Source organism: Scyliorhinus torazame, chromosome 9, assembly GCF_047496885.1.
Source record: "Scyliorhinus torazame isolate Kashiwa2021f chromosome 9, sScyTor2.1, whole genome shotgun sequence".
Taxonomy (NCBI): Eukaryota; Metazoa; Chordata; class Chondrichthyes; order Carcharhiniformes; family Scyliorhinidae; genus Scyliorhinus; species Scyliorhinus torazame.
This window is the reverse complement of record NC_092715.1, coordinates 150,628,431-150,648,320: the sequence shown is the minus strand read 5'-3', so window position 1 is coordinate 150,648,320 and position 19,890 is coordinate 150,628,431. Positions and strand designations below refer to the sequence as shown.

The window sequence follows — 19,890 nt, the reverse complement described above, 5'->3', positions numbered from 1 at the left end:
CTTCGTACTATACTTTTATGAAGCGCCTGTAAACCGCCTTGGGATATGTTATTCCGTTAAATGGGCGATGCATTAAACATATAAATAATAAAAACAGAAAATGCTGGACATACTCAGCAGGTTAGGTAACAACAGTGGAGAGAAACAGAGGTAAAACGCTTTAGGTAGACCACCCTAAATAATTGTTGGATGTCACTCATAAAATTGAACGATCCAAATGTGTTTGCATTTTTCAATTTATGTGGCTTCATGACCAGTACCATCGAAACAAGATCCTGATGGTCATGGCTTAATTTAAGGAGTGCCTGGAAACGCGAGCACATTACATAACGCAAATACATAGGAAAATAACCAAATATGTTCCCAAACGATATCGAAAACATGTTCTGAAACATAATTTGGTAATGGAAGCAGATTTGCAGCAACGCCATTTTTTAGCCGCACTAAACTCTTTTGGACTGGCCGTGCCCTCGTCTTCATGTCGCACCGCCTTAATCCATCTGATGGACTAAGAAGGCATATGAGCCGGCTCACTGTTTCCTTGTGTGTTCGACAAGGCTTCCCTCCTCTCCTCCCCTTTGGTTATTCCCGCCCACTCAGGAGTTCAGACATCTCCTGCCAGCAGCAGTTTCCAAATGTATAATACGAGTAGTGCCCGGAGCTGAGGTAAACTTTTGGTTTAAGGACCCCCTGCTTGGGCAGGAACAAGATACAAACAAAAGTTGTTATTGTTTTCTGACTTTACGTTGTGCCCCTATCCTCCATGCCGCGGTGAGGGTGCTCAGGCACGCCCGCTGTGGCAGAGCACAGCGAGCCCAGCTCGGTTTGGGTCGGGTCGAGTGAGGTGTCTTCTTCTCGCTCCTTTTATTTTATTTTTACCAAGTGTGTTGTTTTCTGAGGGACATTGGTCTGGGCTCCATCATGGCGGGGTGCTGCCTGTCCGAGGAAGATAAAGAGTCTCAGCGAATAAACGCCGAAATCGAGAGACAATTGCGGAGAGACAAGAGAGACGCCCGAAGGGAACTCAAACTGCTTCTCCTGGGTGAGTAATGCAAGCATTCCAGCTACAGGGAGCGATTTACTGAGTTCTTAATGTTGCATCTCAGCCGGGTTAAGTTGCTGAAGTCACACAAACGTATTCATTGCTATTCAGTTCCGCGCCTGAAAGCGAAACCTTTTGATGTAGATAAATACTTCATTCTTGTGTGTTGCTTACTTCAGTATTTTCGGTGAAAGTTGCTAATCTTCCGGTGCGTCGGCATGTTAACGTTTTCCAATCGACGTTTACAGGCCTGAATCCCTTTTATTTTCCTCCTTTAGCCCCCCCCCCCCCCCCCCCATTTTCAGAAAGAAAAAAATACGACAATAAAAGCCCCGAATTAAAGGTGCAAGTTGCTTTCAAAAGTAAAAGCAAGTGGTGCATTGTGGTGGCAGTCGTTTCTGCAGAGTGGTTTGGTAGACGCTGTGTGGACCTGAAGTTTGTTAGTAAGTTGGCGGCCTGTTCTCGTCTCTTGATCCTCAGGTGGAAGTAGAATTTGGGAAGGTGGATGTGGTGGCCCGTCATGTACAGGCACTCTGACTTATTTTTTTAAAGTCATGGATCTCAATGAAGTCGCTATTTGTTCTTCAGCTGATGGCTATTGACATTTTATTTTCATTAGAGAAGTTTGGAGTTATTTCCGAACCGATGAACCAATTTTCTGCCCAACATTCTTTGTGCTGAGGACAGATGTTTGTCTACACTCTTGTCGAAAAGTCTCTAATTTTGGGTTTGTTCCCCACTTTGTGCAGACAAGTTGTTTTAACTCCTCGTCAATATCACTGACAATCAGCGAGTCTCTTACAATTTGTATTTATTCTAGAGCTTCAGTAACTGGACAAACAGGCTGGGTGTGGTGATGTGCTTGGTAGGGACATAATGGTTTCCTTGATTTTGTTATCTAATTTTTAAAGTTGCTTTCGTTTTTCGTTGCAGTCAGTTTCTTAAAATAGTTCTTGTATATTATAATCAGTGTTATTTTGTTTCGTTGTGGCTGAAAGCTTTGTTACCCTTTTGATTATTGAGTATGCTTTGAAGTCCTCTTAACCCCACCCTCCAATATTTTTCATGTTTGGCTAAATGGTACATAGGGCTGGATTCTCCAAAAATGTGGCGATGTCCCCACGCCGGCGTAAAAACACTGACGTTTCACTCCAGACTTCCCTAAAAATAAAAGACAAATTCACCTACCTGCAGGGGGCTGGCAATGACCCGGGGAGGTTCACGCAGCTTTGGCTACGGATACGGGCCCCTGCAGTTCCGTTTCTAGGTCCGCGCATGCACGTGGCGGCGGCCGCGCAGAACACGATGGCGGACTCAGCCGGCGGACCTGGACCAACAAACAAGGTCCCACCGATCTGCCAAGCGCTGCTCCATATGATCCCCCAGATCGCCGCCCATAAGGCCCCTCCCCCCAACCAGGGCAGTCACAGACTGATTCCCGACTGGCCAGACGTGGTTAGAACCACGGCGTCGGGAATTTGGCCGGTTGGGACAGGAGTATCGCTGGGAGGGCCTCTGGCGATGGCCCCCCCATCCGCGCCGCGTAATTCGCGGGAGCGGTGCCGGGCCCGATTCCCGCATAAACATTGATTCTCCGTCCCCGCACCAAACGCGATTTCGGCGCGGAGCTGCGGAGAATCCTGCAAATTTATTTCAGTCTGTTTATTTAATCCAACTGTTATGGGTTGAAGACATTTTTTCCATCTCTTGGCAGAGCAGCTTACATTTATTTGCTTATTTCCTCTGGTGATTAAATACAAATAAATCTGCTCAAATTGGAAGAAGTAAATTTGCCTTATTGAATTACGACCACTTCATACATTTTTTTTTTTGCAATTTTTCTCGATTATCTAGCTGAAGTTTGAAACACAATTTAATCAGAATTTTTAAAAATTGGCCATTGATGAGTTATATTGTAATCAGATGCTCTGTAGGTGAGCTAGCTGCTAGGATTAGCCAGCCTGTGAATTGTATGAGCTAGGACAATTCTAAATTCGATCTAAGGTCTCGACTGAGTTAACCAGCCTCAGTAAGAGTCCGGGAGGATATGACATTTATCCTCAAGTGTTTTTTTGGTTAGGGATAAGGTTGCCAGTTCTCCTGCATTGTCCTTGAATCTCCTGAATTTCAAGATTAATCTCTCAGACACTGCGGTGAGCATTCTGGGAGAAAACGTACAGGCATTTAAAAACAAACTGGAAATGTTTGGGTGAGGCAAGTCGAGAAAGCTGTTTGACAGTCAAGAATCACCCAGTGTGATAACAGTCTATTTCCTTTCCAAAAAGCTTGAGGAAGCAGTGCATCATGAGAATACATGTATCAGTTGACCAAGGTTGAAGGAGAGCATTTGAAAGCCTAAGATTGTGTGATGAAATCTCCTGGATTTTATTTGAGTAGATGACCCCGATCTTCCAGCCTCCGTTATGCCTTCCTGGCCACTCCATTGATTCCCTAAAGTCAAAAATCTGTATCTCAGCCTTAAATATGTTCAATGGACTCTACTGAAAAATATATGTATCAGGATTGTGCCATATTGCATGGCCCTGTGATGGCATAACCAATGGACTTTGCTGCCGTGAGGTAAGGTCATTCATAGATATTCTGGTCTGGTACCAATGAAATCACATCTTGCGTGGACTTAGTACCTACAATTGATGTAAAATGTAGGAAGGTATTATACTTTAATTTGATGTATCTCAACTTCAATAATGCAGCAGTTTCATGTAGTCTCAGTTGACGCTTCTTTGGAAGATGCATTAAATAGTAGTAGAGGGGGACAGTAGCTTGAATGCAAGATAATATTTGTCTCTCTCCCACACTGCTGCTTGGTTGTTTTTGGGCAGTATGAACTAGGGCCTGATAGTGGATTGCATGTCCACTCTTTGCAAGAAACATGTGACGACATACCCTAAGAAGAGTGTTCTATACATGGGGAAGAAAGAAACGGGGGATGCCAAGGCAACTGTGTGTTCAGCTTGCATTCAGTCAAATAAAGTGGTCTGGAAGTTAAGTCAAGGAAAAATATTTTGTTTTAAATATATATTGCAATAGTATAAGTTTCTTTTTGTGCCAGGTGCAGCAAGAACCATGTAATTTTGCAGAAGCCAAGCCAAGTATACAGAGGAAATGTTCCTCCGCTCACATATTGTATAATTGGAAAGGAAAGTATGAGTAAAATAAATTTGCAACCTGTTTTTAATATATCATGTTTTCCAAATACTGGGTTTGCTGCTTTAGTTATAATAATTGGATTTTTTCTTCATTCTCATGTTGAAGAGAGAAAATAACATACTGATTGAGATATTGTCTTCATTAGCTTAGATTCACTTTTTTAAAGCCATCAACCTGTAAACTGAGCGCTTCTGGACAGTGTGTAGCAGAGTCATACGTTTCTGAATATATGTGTATTGGACACGAATGCAAAATGCAGGAAATTAATCTCCAAGGTTAATACTTAATGTAGAAAATAACATTGCAGGCTTGAGCAGTAAACGCTAGAGGCAGCATGCTGGATAAATTCCACTCGGTCACAGTGTGTGATTTCAATAACTAACATCAGTTGGAAGAAGAATATATGCTATTTACCTATTTATGTTTAAATTAGTCAAAATGTTTGCAATTCTTGAACTGTAGCATTATCTTGAGTGATCCAGTTTAATCGCATGATATGGGTTTTGTGTGTCCCTGGCTACTGGTGATCTACTATTTTTTGTACTTGATTAAATCACATTGCCATGACACCTTGGGTTAGTGCGTGGTCAATTCCAGCACCACTTGACCCGGAGTGACAACACAGGTGAAATTTTATTTAAAATACCCACGTCCTTGGTTAAACCCAATGAACTACAGTCACGGGTGGCACGGTGGCACAGTGGTTAGCACTGCAGCCTCACAGCATCGAGGACCCAGGTTTGATTCTGGCCCCGGGTCACTGTCCATGTGGAGTTTGCACATTCTCCCCGTGTCTGCGTGGATCTCACCCCCAGAACCCAAAGATGTGCAGGGTAGGTGGATTGACCACGCTAAAATTGGCCTTTAATAAAAAAATAAACGGACTGCAGTCACCAGGCTTGTAACTTTAACACAAGTAACCTTTTATTATGTGCAATATTATAATTAAACGGACAGAAAATGTAACTGACTATCTACTTACCCCTTTCCCAACCTCCTTCCTAACTCGCCCCACTTGACAGGCATGTATGTATGCATGTATGTGTGGAAAGGGAAATGAAATATAAATAAAAATATAAGGATCACTGGGGTGACTTCCATTTAATGACTTTCTGAACTTCAAGTTTTTGTTTTGGTACTACTTTCTTCTAGACTTGAGATGGTTTTGTCTGGCAAGGTTGTCATACCTTCTCTGCAGACTCAGCATAATTTCCGGATCGCAGGAAAAGATGTGCCAGGCACATTCTGCTTTCAGAACAATAGAGCAGATTTTCACTTCAGCAAGCAAGAGAGAGATTTCCTTTCACTGCCAAGGTCTAAACACTTCTGCTAAGTTCTCAGAAAGCATTGCGCGGCAACCAATCACTGATCATTGTCAGGCAGAACGCTATCCCTGGCCAACTCACTGGTTGTCAGTTAACCAATTGAACTGACTCCCTCCAAACCTGGTTCCTAAGATCCACTCGGTGCCGAGGTGTCTGCATTCTTCTCTCCAAAATACAAAACCTGGGAACACTGTCCTGACAAGCAGGCTACTTCAACCTTCCGATTATGGGTCTGCAGACTAAAATAATAAAAATAGAAATGGGAATAAAGGAAATAAGCAGGCAGGTCTCTTGCACGTTATAAATTCACGAGTAACCGCTTGCCATAGATGTTTTTATATCTGCAAAGAATTTTAACTATTACCATTTTGTTTACATTTGTTTTTGGTTTTATATTTATGAAAGTTGGCAGTAATTTAAAAATGGATCATGCTCCATGATTAATTGATGCTAGCACAAATCTCTTTGGATTCAAATGGTGCTTCATGGGGTATTTTGATATTTACATTGATAATTTGCATTTATATAGCACCTTTAACATGTGACAGGTCCCAATGTTCTTCACAGGAGCATAATCTCATTTTGTTTAATAAATGATACATTGCACTTGATTTATGTTCTCTGAATAAAATGTGTCCGAGTGGTTGGAATTCTGTGGAAATTGTTTTCAACATAAGAATAGCCACAGAGAATGGCGGAAAGTAACATTCAACAAATTTTAAAAGCTTCCAACAGAAGTTCTACATAATCATAAATCGATGACGAGTCTAAAATATCTGTTAACCTGTTCCAAAATGTTTCCCCATATTGCACAGTTAAACTTGTACATGCATCGTGGCTGTTGGTAGGTCTTAAACTTTCATTAACATGTATGGCATCTTTGGGTTCAGTATTTGGAAGAATAATTTAATTTGCATGTTCAATTAAAAGTAGATTCTATCTATTTCACTTCACATGAGAATGTTTTGGATTAGAATGAAAAGCAAACTTATATAGGTGTGGTGTTAGTATTGGGGTAATACAGATGTGAGCGTAGGGTTCTATTTTGAACTGTGCCATTTATGTTGTAACAACGTATGATATTTTATAACTAATATTCCCATTCCTGTACTAGAATGCAACCTGAAATCACTAACCATGTAATTGGAAGAGACTTCAGATGCATACTTTTAGTGGGTCAAAATGGTAAATGGAGTATAAGTGTAAATATCAGCACCATGCATTTATATGGTATGAATAACTTAGGAAAAACATCTTAACAATTTACAGATATGAGGAAAATGGGGAGAGATTAGGAAATGTGACTAAAATATAAGTGACTTGAGATAGGTTTTAAGTAGAGTCTGAAAGATAAAGAATGAAGTGGCGAGGTAGAGGTAGTTTGAAATCTATTACTTGAGGCATGGCCACCGATGGTGAAAGTTCTGGGTTGTGGAATGCGATGCACAACAGATGAGTCAGAGGAATAGACAGTTTGGAAGAGGGAGATGGAGACCTGGAGGATATTACACCCACCAGTAGGGGTAAGGACAGGGAGTGATCTAAGATGAGACTAGAGACTAATGTGTCACAGAGCACAGAGTAATGGGTGAACATATCTTCATGTGGAAAAGCATATGGGTTGTGGAGTTTTGGATGTAATTAAGTTGATAAATGATAGAAGATGGGACGCTGTCCAGGAAATATCAGAATAATTGAGTTTAGCACTTCTGGTGTTGACCATGGAGTGAGTGGTTACACACAGGGCGGCTCCTGCTTGAAGGCACAAAAAAGAGCTCTTTTTACCCAATACTGGGTGGAATTTTGATGAAAAGGCGTAGGTGAATGTTGGAGGACTAATTTCCCCCGGGAGTGGTATGTCTGCTGGTTACCAGACCCGGCAGAAAACAGTGAGGGATTTGGCTGAAAAGTTGGAACAGTCTTGTGCTGCAGCAACAGCCACTTTAAATTTGCAGGTGGGGGAAGGGCTGATGCAAGCTGGAACGCTTCGACTTGACTTGATGGCCTTTATTAAAGCTGAATTCCTGCAGCAGAGGAAACAAATGGGGGAGGATCGCGCAGAGGCTATTGAGAAGCGGTGGCACCCCTGAGGTGTTCTTTGGAACGGGTGGAGAAGTGTTTGGAGGTGTAAGGGTCACAGATTCGGGAGATCGAAGGAGTGATATCGGACCACAGCGACCATGTGGTGCTTGTGGAGGTGGGGTTTCTAGCAGACCTCTGTAAAATATCAAAAGCAAAGGTGGAGGAGCAGGAGACTGCCTTGAGAAGGCAGAAGCTGCGAATAGTGGGCCTACCTGAAGGAGTGGAAGGTGTGAGTGCCACTAGGTACGTTTTGAAGATGCTGGCGGGGCTGGTGGCAGAAGGGGTGCTAGATAAGGTGCCTGAAGTTGACAGAGCGCATAGGTCCCTGAGGCAGAAGCCTACAGCTGGGGAGCCACTGCGGGCAGTGATCGTGAGGCTCCACAAATTTGTAGAAAAAGAGAAGATTCTGCGATGGGCCAGTGAGAAGCACACCTGCCACTGGGAGGGGAATAGCGTCAGAATTTATCAGGACATTGGAGCCTAGTTGACGAAGCAATGAGCAAGCTTCAACAAGGCCAAGGCGGTGGTGTAGTGGCAGCAGATCAGGTTTGGGGTGATGTACCCAGCGAAATTATGGGTGACGTTTGGAGGCCGGGAATATTATTTCGAGGCCACAGAAGCGGCCGAAGACCTAATTCAGGAACATAAACTGGGGGAGAACTGAGTGGACAATGCTTGGGAAGCGGGGTGCTGGCACTGTGTAATGGTTGGGAGCATTTTGCCCCCCTGTTTTCTGGGACTGTTTGTGTTTAACATTTGTTTGTTATCTTTTGGAGAGGGCTGCCTTGAGTTCAGGAGTAGTCTTTGTTTGGGTGGAGGAGTGTAAGGGCAACAGGGAGCCTTCCTTCTTGAGCTGAGGAGTGGGAGGGGGGGGGGGGGGAAGGTGGGGTCATAGGTAACTGCCTTTGGGCAGGGGCTGCTGCGCTCGCAGGTTATGCTGGTGAACCGAAGTGATGTGGTGGGGGAGAAGGCCGAGAGGGGTGGCTGGGGGAGGGGGGGGGGGTGCGGTTGTTGCGACGAGGCAGGTGTGAGAGATGACATGGTCATGGGTGGAAAAGGGGCCATCTGGGATAGGCTAGGTATAGGGTGGAATTAAAGGGGCGGGAGTTAAGTGGGGAAGATGACAAATGGTAGAGGGGATTGGAGGCATACGTCTCCGGTAACGCTGGTAACGTGGAGAGTCCGGGGACTGAATGGGCCAGTTAAAAATTTGCGGGTGTTCGCGTACCTCAGGAGTTTGAAAACGGGGGTGGTCTTTCTGCAGGAGACACTCCTCCGTGTGAAGGACCAGGTTAGGTGAAGGAAGGGGTGGGTTGGGCAGGTTTATCACTCCGGGTTTGATTTGAAATCGAGGGGAGTGGCAATTTTAATGAGCAGAAAAATGGGATTTGTGAGTGCGAAGGAGTTAGGGATCCGGGTGGGAGATATGTGATGGGGTATTGGAAGTCGCACCGGTGGTGTTGGTGTATGCCCCAAATTGGGATGATGTGGGTTTTATGAGGTGGTTGCTGGCAGCGATCCCGGATTTGGCCACCCACCAGTTGATCATTTGGAGGAGATTTTAACTGTGTCCGAGAGCCGATGGTGGATAGGTCGATGGGTAGGGTACGAATGGCAATGGAGCTAGAGGGTTTATGGAGAGGATCGGTATGGTGGATCCATGGTGTTTTCAGAACCCAGGGGGAAGGGAGTGTTCCCTCTTTTCGTACATCTATAAGGTGTATTCGAGGATTGATTACTTTGTAGTGAGTTGGGAGATTTTGGCTGGGGTGGAGGGGGCAGAGTATGTGGGGATAGTTATCTCGGACCATGCGTCCCACTGGTTTGAGACTCTGTTTAGACTGGGGCGAGAGCAGGGGCCGGGATGAGGTTTGACTTGGGATTGTTGGCGGATGGAGATTTTTGTGATGAGATGCGGGTGGCGATTAAGGAGGATGTGGAGTTGAATTAGAATGGGGAGGTGTCGGCGGCCATGTTTTGGGAAGCACTGAAGGCAGTGGGCCGCGGGGAAATTATTTTGTTTAAGGCTCGTGCGGATAGGGAAAGGAGGGAGGAACATGACCGTCTCGTGAGTGGGATAGTGGAGGTGGGCAGGGAATATTCGAGGGTGTCCACCGTGGAGGGATTGGTGAGGAGGAAAAAGTTGCAGGGGCAATTTGACAGTCAGACAACTGATAGGGCAACTGTGTAGGGCAAGGGGGGTGCAATAGGAGTATGGGTAGAAGGCGAGCCGCACGCTGGCGCACCCAACTGCGGAGGCAGTCTGCATCCAGGGAAATATTGAAGATACGCACTGGGGCTGGGGATGTGGTGTCTGAGCCAGGGAAGAGAAATGAGGCATTTAGGGAGCACTACCAGGAATTTTGAGGCAGAACTGGGGGCGAGGAGGGGAACATGGGGCAGTTTCTAGACGAGCTGGAATTTCCCCAGGTGGCGGAAGCAAAGAGGCAGGCATTGAGGAGCTCCTGGGGCTGAGGGAGGTGCTGGATAGTATCAGGGGTATGAAGTCGGGGAAGGCCCCTGGGCCGGATGGGTACCCGGCGGAATTTGTGACGGACCTGGCACCACATCTGTTGGCGGCATTTAATGAAGCACTGGAGAAGGGGGAGTTGCCGGAGACTGAAGCAGGTAGTAATCACACTAATCCCAAAAAAGGGGAAAGACCCGGTGGAATGTGGATCCTATAGGCCCAAATCACTATTGAACACGGATGTGAAAGTATTGACTAAGTTGTTGGCAGGGTGGATAGAGGAGTGTATCCCGGGGATGGTTGCAGAAGATCAAACAGGCTTCGTGAAGGGCAGGAAGCTCGCGAGTAATATAAGACGGCTGTTGAATGTGGTGATGAATCCGTCGGGGGCTCTGGTACCGGAGGTGCTGGTGTCCATGGACGTGCGGAAGGCATTTGATCGGGTGGAGTGACGGTACTTGTTCGAGATTTTGGGAAGGTTTGGGTTTGGGCTGACATTTGTGGCATAGGTGCAGTTGCTGTATGTGGCACGAAGGGCGAGGGTGAGGACGAATGATATGAGCTCACAAAGCTTTGACTTACACAGGGGTACGAGGCAGGGGTGCCCACTGTTGCCGCTCCTGTTTGCGCTGGCCATAGAGCCGTTGGCGATGGCTCTCGGGGTTGGCAGAGTGGCGGGGGATTATGAGGGGACAGAGGGAGCATCGGGTGTTGCTTTATGCTGATGACCTCTTGCTGTATGTTTCGGATCTGTTGGAGAGAATGGGAAAGATTATGGGCTTGCTGGGGAGATTTGGAGGATTCTCGGGATATAAACTGAATGTAGGGAAAAGCAAGGTTTTACCGGTGAATGAGCTGGGACAGTGGGCTAATTTAGAGGGGATGCCATTTACGGTCACGAGGGATAGGTTTAGGTATTTGGGGATTCGGGTAGCGAGGGAATGGGCTGGGCTCCACAAGTGGAACTTAACGATGCTGGTAGAGGAGGCCAGGGAGGATCTTAAGAGGTGGGATACACTGCACTTAATGTTGGCGGGGAGGGTCCAAGTGATGAAAATGAATATTCTGCCGAGGTTCTTGTTTATCTTTCAAGCTTCCCGATCTTTATACCAAAGGCCTTTTTTCGGAAAGTGGACACGATCATTTCTGACTTTGTATGGGCGGGGAAGGTGCCGAGGTTGAGGAGGGCGCTGCTACAGGGGCAGCAGGGCGGGTTGGCATTGCCGAACGTACTTCATTTTTATTGGGTGGCGAATGTGGACAAGGTGCGGCGATGGTGGGAAGGAGAAGGGGTAGAGTGGGTAAGGATGGAGGAGGAATCTTGTCAGAGGTCTAGTTTGAGGGCTATGGTGACGGCAGCGTTGCCAATGGCTCTGAGTAGGTATTTGGGGAGCCCAGTGGTGCAGTCCACGGTGAAGATATGGAATCAGTTGAGGAGGCATTTTAGGGTGGAAGGGATGTCGGTGCTAACGTCGCTGTGCGAGACTCATTGGTTTGAGCCGGGGAGGATGGATAGTGTATACAGGGGGATGGATAGTGTATACAGGAGGTGGAGGGAAGTGGGATTGATCAAGGTGAGGGATCTGTATTTTGAGGAAGGGTTTGCCAGTCTGGAGGAGCTAAGGGAGAGGGTAAAGCTACCGAGGGGTGAGTGAGTTCAGGTATCTGCAGGCTAGGGACTTTGCGCGAAAGGTCTCGAGGGGGTTCCCTCGGTTGCTCCGATACACCCTGCTGGAGCGACTGCTCCTTCTGGATGTGGAAGGGGAGGGAAGAATTGGGATATATACAAGTGGCTGGGGGAGCAGGTAGGCGAGCGGGTGGTGAAGATCAGGGCGAAATGGGAAGCGGAGTCGAGAGGTGAGATCAATTGGGGAGTATGGAATGAGGCACTGCGGAGGGTAAACGGGACCTCCTCTTGTGCAAGAATGAGCCTGATACCTTTTAAGGTGGTGCACAGGGTGCAAATGACTCAGGCGAGAATGAGTGGGTTCTTTCAGGGGGTAGCAGATGAGTGTGAGAGGTGTGGGCGGGGGCCAGCGAATCATGCGGACATGCTTTGGGGTTGCGAAAAATTGGGAAGATTCTGGGCGGGATTGTTTGCGGTCTTGGCCAGGATAGTGGAGGAGGAGGTGGACCCGGACCCTTTGGTGGCGACATTTGGGGTTTCAGAGAAGCCAGAACCATGGAGAGGAGGGAGGCCGATGTCTTGGCTGTCGCCTCTCTGATTGCATGGTGGCGAATTTTGCTGGATTGGCGGCCGGCATCGCCTCCGGGGGTAGCGGTTTGATTGGGTGACCTGTACGACTTTCTGCGGTTGGAGAAGGTAAAGTATGAGTTAAGGGGCTCGTCAGGGGGGGGGGGTTTGAGGGAAGGTGGGGATGTTTGTGACCGTGTTTCAGGGGCTGTTCGTCGCGGGGAGGTGAAAAAGGGGAAAATCTGTACAGACTGTATAGTTGATTGTTGGGAAGTATGTTTCCCGAGGCGTTTATTCATTGTAACCTGTTTTGGTACATGTTTGTAATAAAACACATTTATATAAAAAAAAAGAAGAATTGAGTTTAAAAGGTTGTTAAAGTTATGTAAAGGTGGTAGAGGTATGAAATGGTTATGAGTCACAGTTAGACTGTTGTAATGGTAGAGGCAAGCAATGTAATGAAAGTGATCACAGCATTTGATAGGATATAAGAAATTTGGGGTCAAATGGGATGCCAAGGTTGCAATCTCTTGTTCAGTTTCAGATCACCATGGGAAGGGGGATGGCGTTGGTGCAGAAGCAGTAATCTTTACGATGGGCCTGGAATCAATAGGTTAACTCTTAAAGATGAATAGGGAATGTTAGGACTTAGCCAAAATTGGATGTCACAAACCATTTAAAAGCCCTGGGTAAATGGGGCAGTATTGGAATGCAAAGGCAGAGCTGGGTATTGCCCTGAATCTCTAATTCTTGCCTGGCGAAAGGGGAAAATTAAAATATATTTTATGATAGACTTGACCTAATTTTATTTATTGTTGGACCATCAATGTATTTTTTATGTCGAAGCTTACCTTGATTCCTGTATTGGGAGAAACAACAGAAGTATTTTCAGGAAACAAATCCGTATCTTCGGATGTAGTGTTGTGCATGGCTAAGTATGCGTTTGGCAAAATGGAAGAAAGTGTTTGTGCTTTGAGAGTTTTCAGTTCTCATCATAACATAACATTAAGGTTAGCTTTTTGATGTTTTAAAGCTCTGTTTTAATGTGAAATAAAACAAATTTTATATCATCAAGGGGTTAAAATTAATTTTGTACTTTGATATAGTTTGGCATAAATCGGCAACTTTATCTTGAAATCATTTCATTATTTTTAATTATCTTAACAGTGAAAATTACGCCAGCCACTGGCCTTCCTGTCCATTAGTTTGTTGCGTTATTGAAAATGTGGAGTAGCTTGAGCTCTTCAGTCCCAGGAACTGGTCAAGCTACTAACCACTGTCACCTATGGTATCTTTACTAATGGGATACAAAATCAACAGGCATTGAATGACTGACTTAAAATTAACCCTCAAATTAAAATACCGGCAATGGGAGTGCATGGGGTGATAAGATATTGACCTCTATACTCCATTTGATTTTCTTTTCCACTGATATAGAATTTTTAAACCTATTCCTATTGCAAACTGGATAAAGTAGTGAATGATGCAGAGGTCTGGACAAATTATTCAAAGAATGAGAGTTCAAATCCCACCCTGGCAGTTTGAGAATTTGGATTTATTGTTTTTTTTATTGTTTAAGATATTGGATTACCATTTAAAACCCTACTGGTTCACTAATGTCCTTTTGGTGAAAGGAGCCCTACATCTGATTTCAGCCCCACAATAGCTGGCTCTGAACTGTTCTCATGTTGTCTATTAAGCTATAATGAACTGTGGGCCTACATTGTTCCAGAGTCAAATTCTAGAACTTCCTATCGAGCAGCATTTGGGAGCAGCTACACTACATATAGTGTGTTCAAGAAGGCAGCCCGCCGATGTTATCTCAAAAAATTGGGTTGCTGTAGTTGATAAACTGTAGTTTCCAAGCTACTATTTCAAACATAGCTTCCGCTCCACTTTTAACAAAGAATCCAGCATTGGGGTTTTATATCTCCCCCTTTAGGATTTCTTTGTCTTGACTGTTGCACACTCTGCACAATTCCCTTAACTATAAATTCCCAGACTGTATTAAGATGGCATCAAATTTTTGATTTACCTCCTGAAGACTGCTTTCCCACTTTATATTTTATGACTGCAACTGTATTTTTAACTCCGAACGCTTTGTCTGCTTTTCCCTTGCATTCTCCTGAGCAATACCTTGTTCAACTTCTTGGTCTCTGTTCTCTTAACATCAGTCTTCCCAAGATGTTCTTCCTGTCCCAATTCCCACATTATAAGAATGAAAAGCCTCTTTAGGAAGGCGTACCTTTCCAAAAACAAATTACAGGTCAAATATTCTCTATTCTCAAATCTTTGGGCCGATTGTGTTTGGATTTCTGATCATTTTGGTTTTTGGATACTGCACATAAGCTTACGTTACAATATCCTAAGCCTCAGCTAGCTATAGCCTGAATTAAATAAAATAGCTAGAAAAGTAAGATTCATCATTGAACAATAAATTAAGTGTCCTGTAATTTTCTTTTTTGACACATTCACTGCAAAAATTGCAAGATAAACAGTGCAGACAAACAACTATACGTCCCATGTGAAAGGTTGATGAGGTTTTAAAAAAAAAAGTGCAGTTTTTCGATTTACATGTAAAGGGTCCAGGACCTGTAATGGGTTAAGATTAGTCCAAAGTATGCCAGTGGAAATACATTATTAATTTTGTTTTTCTGATGGTAGGCATTATTTTCCAGTGAAAGGTGGAAGACTACTTTTGGCAAATTTTTTTCTTTTTCTTTCATGAGATGTGAGAGTCACATGTAGACCCCGGATGGCAGATTTCCTTCCCTAAAGGACATTCATGAGCGTTTCTATGACGATTGTTTATAGTTGCATGGTCATTATTACTGTGACTAGCTTTGTATTGCAGATTTATTAGCTGAATTTGGATTCCACCAACTGCTGTGGTGGGATTTGAACCTGTGTTTGATTACTAGCCCAGCAACATTAGCAATAAAGCAGTGTTACTCTGCTCAATCCTTTTGAAGATGTTCAAATGTTAGTTGATATCAAATGTTCGTTGATATTAAGGTTCTAACTCAACCATAAAATGGAATCCTGCAGTTTTGCTTCAAATTGAGTCCAGTACTGTAAGCTGGAGCAAAGGTCATCTGATATTGTGTAATATTAAACAACCTGATGGCATGTGTTTATAGTGCAGACAATCTTTTATATTTCACAAAGCAAGAGCAACATTTGACTATGATTTTACTATGTTGCAATGAACTTGGCAACGCAGTAGGTTACATTTAAACTCCATTGTCTTATTTCACTTTATTTCTTTTGCCATCCATGGTAACTCTTGAGGATGTTATTTCAAAATAGTTATGGGGAACGATGACCGCTTGATTTAATGTTTCCAGAATATCACATCTGCTGTATCTATTAGCATCAAGCAGTTTTTGTTATCCAAATGACTCTAGTGACTTGGTCTTAACCATTCTGGCAGCTAGACATGGCTGTCAATCGCACTCTGTATAAAAATTACTTGGTGCCTGTCCCAAATTTGCTCTTTATAAATTTAACCTCTTGTACTCTTCACTTGTAATATTCAAGTACTCTTCATGGGAGTAGTCTATAGGCCCCCAAACAGTAGTTATACTGTAGGACGAAGAATAAATCGGGAGATAATAAAGGCATGTTTTAAAAAAAAAAAAGGCAGCACTTTAATCATGGGTGACTTTAATCTTCATGTGGACTGGGAAAATCAAATTGGCAGAGGTAGCCATGAGGAAGAATTCAATGTGTATTTGGAACAGTTTCCTGGAACAATATGTTGTGGATCCAAGCAGGGATCACACTAGGTTGGATTTGGTAATGTGTAATGAGGCAGGTTTAATAAACAATCTGAGTAAAAAATCCCTTAGGCAGCAGTGACCATAACATGGTAGGGTATAGCATTCAATTTTAGAGTGAGAAATGTGGGTCAGAAACAACTGTATTACACTTAAATAAGGATAATTATAAAGGAATGAGGCAGAGTTAAATTCTGGAAAAGTACCAAATAAGGATAATTATAAAGGAACGAGGGCAGAGTTAAATTCTGGAAAAGTACCAGAGGCTTGGAAAACTGCCAATGTAATACCTTTTCAAAATAGGTTAGTTAGCTTAACTTCTGTCAACTTCTGTCATTGGAAAAGCGTCGGAGTCCATTACAGCAGAGCATTTAGAAATACATAACATAGAGCGTGATTTAACGGGGGGGGGGGGGGGGGGGGAAACAAGAGTCCCGTTTTGGGTGTGTTTAGCGGGGGGGGGGGGGTGTTTATTGGTTTCTCAGCTCTTGCAGTGCCGTGAACGACTCTGTTATCAAACAAAACTCTTTTTTGCCCGGACTTTGCCCCAGCGACAGTAAAGGAACGGCGATATATTTCCATGTCAGAATGGTGAGTGACTTGGAGGAGAACCTCCAGGTGATCGGGTTCCCAGGTATCTGCTGTTGTTGTCCTTCTAGGTGGTAGTAGTCGTGGGTTTGAAAGGTGTTGTCTAAGGAACCTTGGTGAGTTACTGCAGTGCATCTTGTAGATGGTACACATGGCTGCCACTGTTAGTCAGTAGTGGAGGGTTTGAATGTTGGTTAAAGGGGGTGCAATCAAGCGGGCTGCTTTGTCCTGGATGGTGTCGAGCTTCTTGAGTGCTGTTAGAGCTGCATTCAGCCAGACAAGTGGAGAGTATTCCATTACACTCCTGACTTGCACCTTGTAGATGGCGGACATGCTTTGGGAGCGGGTGGGGGGGGGGGTCGGTTAGGAGGTGAGTTACTCACTGTAGGATTCCTAATCTTTGATCTGCCCAGGTATGGAGGAATCTTCTTGTGAGGAGAGATTGATTAGATTGGACCTTTACTCATTTGGAGTTTAGAATAATGAGGTGACCTTATTGAGACATATAGGATTCTCAGGGGGATTGTTATGGTAGATGCTGAGAGGATGTTTCTTTTGTGGGAGAGTCTAGGACCAGAGGACATAATCAAAGAGTAAGGGGTCACTTGTTTAAGACCGAAATCAGGGGAATTAGAGGGTAGTGAATCTGTGGAATTCCTTACTGTACCGAGTGGTAGAGGCTGGGTCGTTAATTATGTTCAAGGTTCAGATACACAGATTTTTAATCAGTGAAGACCATGGGGATAAGATGGGACAGTGGAGTTGAGGATTATATCAGATCAGCCATGATCTCATTGAATGGCGGAGCAGACTCGATGGGTCGAGTGGCCTACTTCTGCTCCTACGTCTTATGGTCTTGCTTCATAGTTTACTTTATCAAAAGTTATTATTGAACTTCTTCCGAATGCTTTTTGCTCATGCATGTGCCGTATATTATTTGTTTTATTTATAAACTGCATAATGTATTTTATTTTGTCATGTTTGAAATAAATAAAAATAATATAACAAAGATATTTCACAAGTTCACACAATACCATCTCATTGAGACTGAAGTGTTCTGGTTTATAGATTCCATAGTTCGTTCCTCAAAGATGTTGAACTTTCCATGGCGCTTTTGTTTTCAGAGAGCCAAACTGTATGAAGTGCTCCAGAAGCAATCTGATTAAACATTTTGCAGGTTCAGTGTGCCTTCTGGGGCTTTAAATGCCAGTTGGTTTGGCAATATATACCTTGGTGTTCAATTTGTTTCATTTGTGGGCACATAGCACTCTGGACGTGATGATTGAATCAGCCAACATCTCTTCTTTTTCCCCCTTTAGCAAGTTTTACCTCACCCTTTTTTACTTCCAAAATTGAGTTCCATGGACTGGTCTCAATTAAATCTTATTTGACATTGGCCAACAGCACGTTGGTCATCCAGTTGTTCCACTCCTTTCCGATTTGATGTAAACTACAAATTTAACTATTTTGCACCAGACTGAATGAAATGAAATGAAAATCGCTTATTGTCACAAGTAGGCTTCAAATGAAGTTACTGTGAAACGCCCCTAGTCGCCACATTCCGGCGCCTGTTCGGGGAGGCTGTTACGGGAATCGAACCGTGCTGCTGGCCTGCCTCGGTCTGCTTTCAAAGCCAGCGATTTAGCCCTGTGCTAAACAGCCCCAGTAATTCAAAGCCCTGACAGGGACTTGAACCCTGAACCCTCAGATTAAAAGTCTGATGCTCTACCGACTGAGCTACCAGGGCCCTGAAAATGTATTACATCTACCTATACCATGCAACAGTAATCTTTAATTATGAAAGCAAGATCTTGGGAGCTGTGCAGGAAACCTGGATTAAATGGTTTTTTTTTTTTTTACACCAATTGTCACTGAAGCTTTACAGACGTCTCTGGATGATAATGGTACACTGACAAAGGTACTATCTTTTGAAGAAGCTGAACACACTGCAGTTCTGTTACTAAATGTCTAGTTTTGGAAAGCACAACTTTGTCATTGTCCTAAAGGGAAATGGGAAAGATTTGTTGCGATAACATCAAATATTTGCATAGTATGAACAACCACTACCTTTGTGACCTCACTTTTCACCTGTAGTCGCAAAGCCACAACCCAGTAACCTCATAAATGTGTAAAAATTATGTAATCACTCCACACTGAGAGATATCTGAGCAGAACAACACAGCAAAAGTAAACCAATACAGTATTTAAATGTATGAAATGCACATCGTCAGGGCTGACGGTCTGCAGATAAATGGCAAGTTTATTTTTAGTGGTCTTCAGTTGGTGCAACAATGTATTAACACTGATCCTAGTAAAGATACTAGCCTTTATCGACCCTGTTCTTCGTTGTATATTGATCTTCTATTTTATTGCTTCAAAACTGGAATGAATGCGAATCAGGCGGGAAACTCTCTGCTGATCAGAATTATACCAAGGGAAGATGGTTGTGGTGTTGAATGTCAATCATCTCTGTTCCAAGACATCATTGCAGTAATTCTTTTGGGGCAGTGTTCTAGGCCCAACCATCTTCAGCTGCTTCATCGGTGACCTTCCTTCCATTATAAGGTAAGAAGTGGGGATGTTTGTTGCTGATTGTATAATGTTCAGCACCATTTGCAATTATTCCGATACTAAAGCAATCCAAAATTGTCGAAATGCATAAGACCTGGACAGTATCCAGGCGTAGGCTGACAAGTGGCAAGTAATATTCATGCTGCACAATGTAAAATGTAATGTAAATCGCTTATTGTCACAAATAGGCTTCAAATAAAGTTACTATGAAAAGCCCTAGTCGCCACATTCCGGCACCTGTTCGGGAGGCTGTTACGGCAATTGAACCGTGCTGCTGGCCTGCCTTGGCCTGCTTTCAAAGCCAGCGATTTAGCCCTGTGCTAAAGTGTCACGCAATGGCCATCTCCAACAACAACAAAATCTAACCATTGCCCCATGACATTACCATAACTGAATCTCCCACTATCAACACCCTGCGAAGTTACATTGACCAGAAACTGAACTGGACTAGCCATATAAATACTGTAACTACAAGAGCAGATCATAGGCTAGGAATTCTGCAGTGAGAAACTCATCTCTTGATTCCCCAATGCCTGTCCACCATCTACAACGCACAAGTCAAGAGTGTGATGGAATACTCCCTTTGCCTGGATGAATGCAACTCCAACAACACCTTAGAAACTTGACACCATCCAGGATAAAGCAGCCTGCTTGATTGGCACTTCATC

The 19,890-nt window shown here is 43.9% G+C and overlaps 1 protein-coding gene and 1 non-coding gene across 2 annotated transcripts in view; one reads left to right on the top strand and one right to left on the bottom strand.

The window, feature by feature from the left end:
* The first annotated feature begins 557 nt into the window (after positions 1-557).
* The window catches only part of LOC140429525 (guanine nucleotide-binding protein subunit alpha-14), a 267,729-nt gene continuing 248,396 nt past the window's right edge, over positions 558-19,890 (top strand). Inside the window, exon 1 of the mRNA XM_072516630.1 lies at positions 558-1,042. Coding sequence (XP_072372731.1) covers positions 922-1,042 — 121 coding nt within the window. The 5' untranslated portion in view covers positions 558-921. The remainder of the gene's footprint in view (positions 1,043-19,890) is intronic.
* Positions 18,326-18,398, bottom strand: trnak-uuu (transfer RNA lysine (anticodon UUU)). Its single transcript has one exon. It is a non-coding gene; the product is annotated as a tRNA-Lys (tRNA).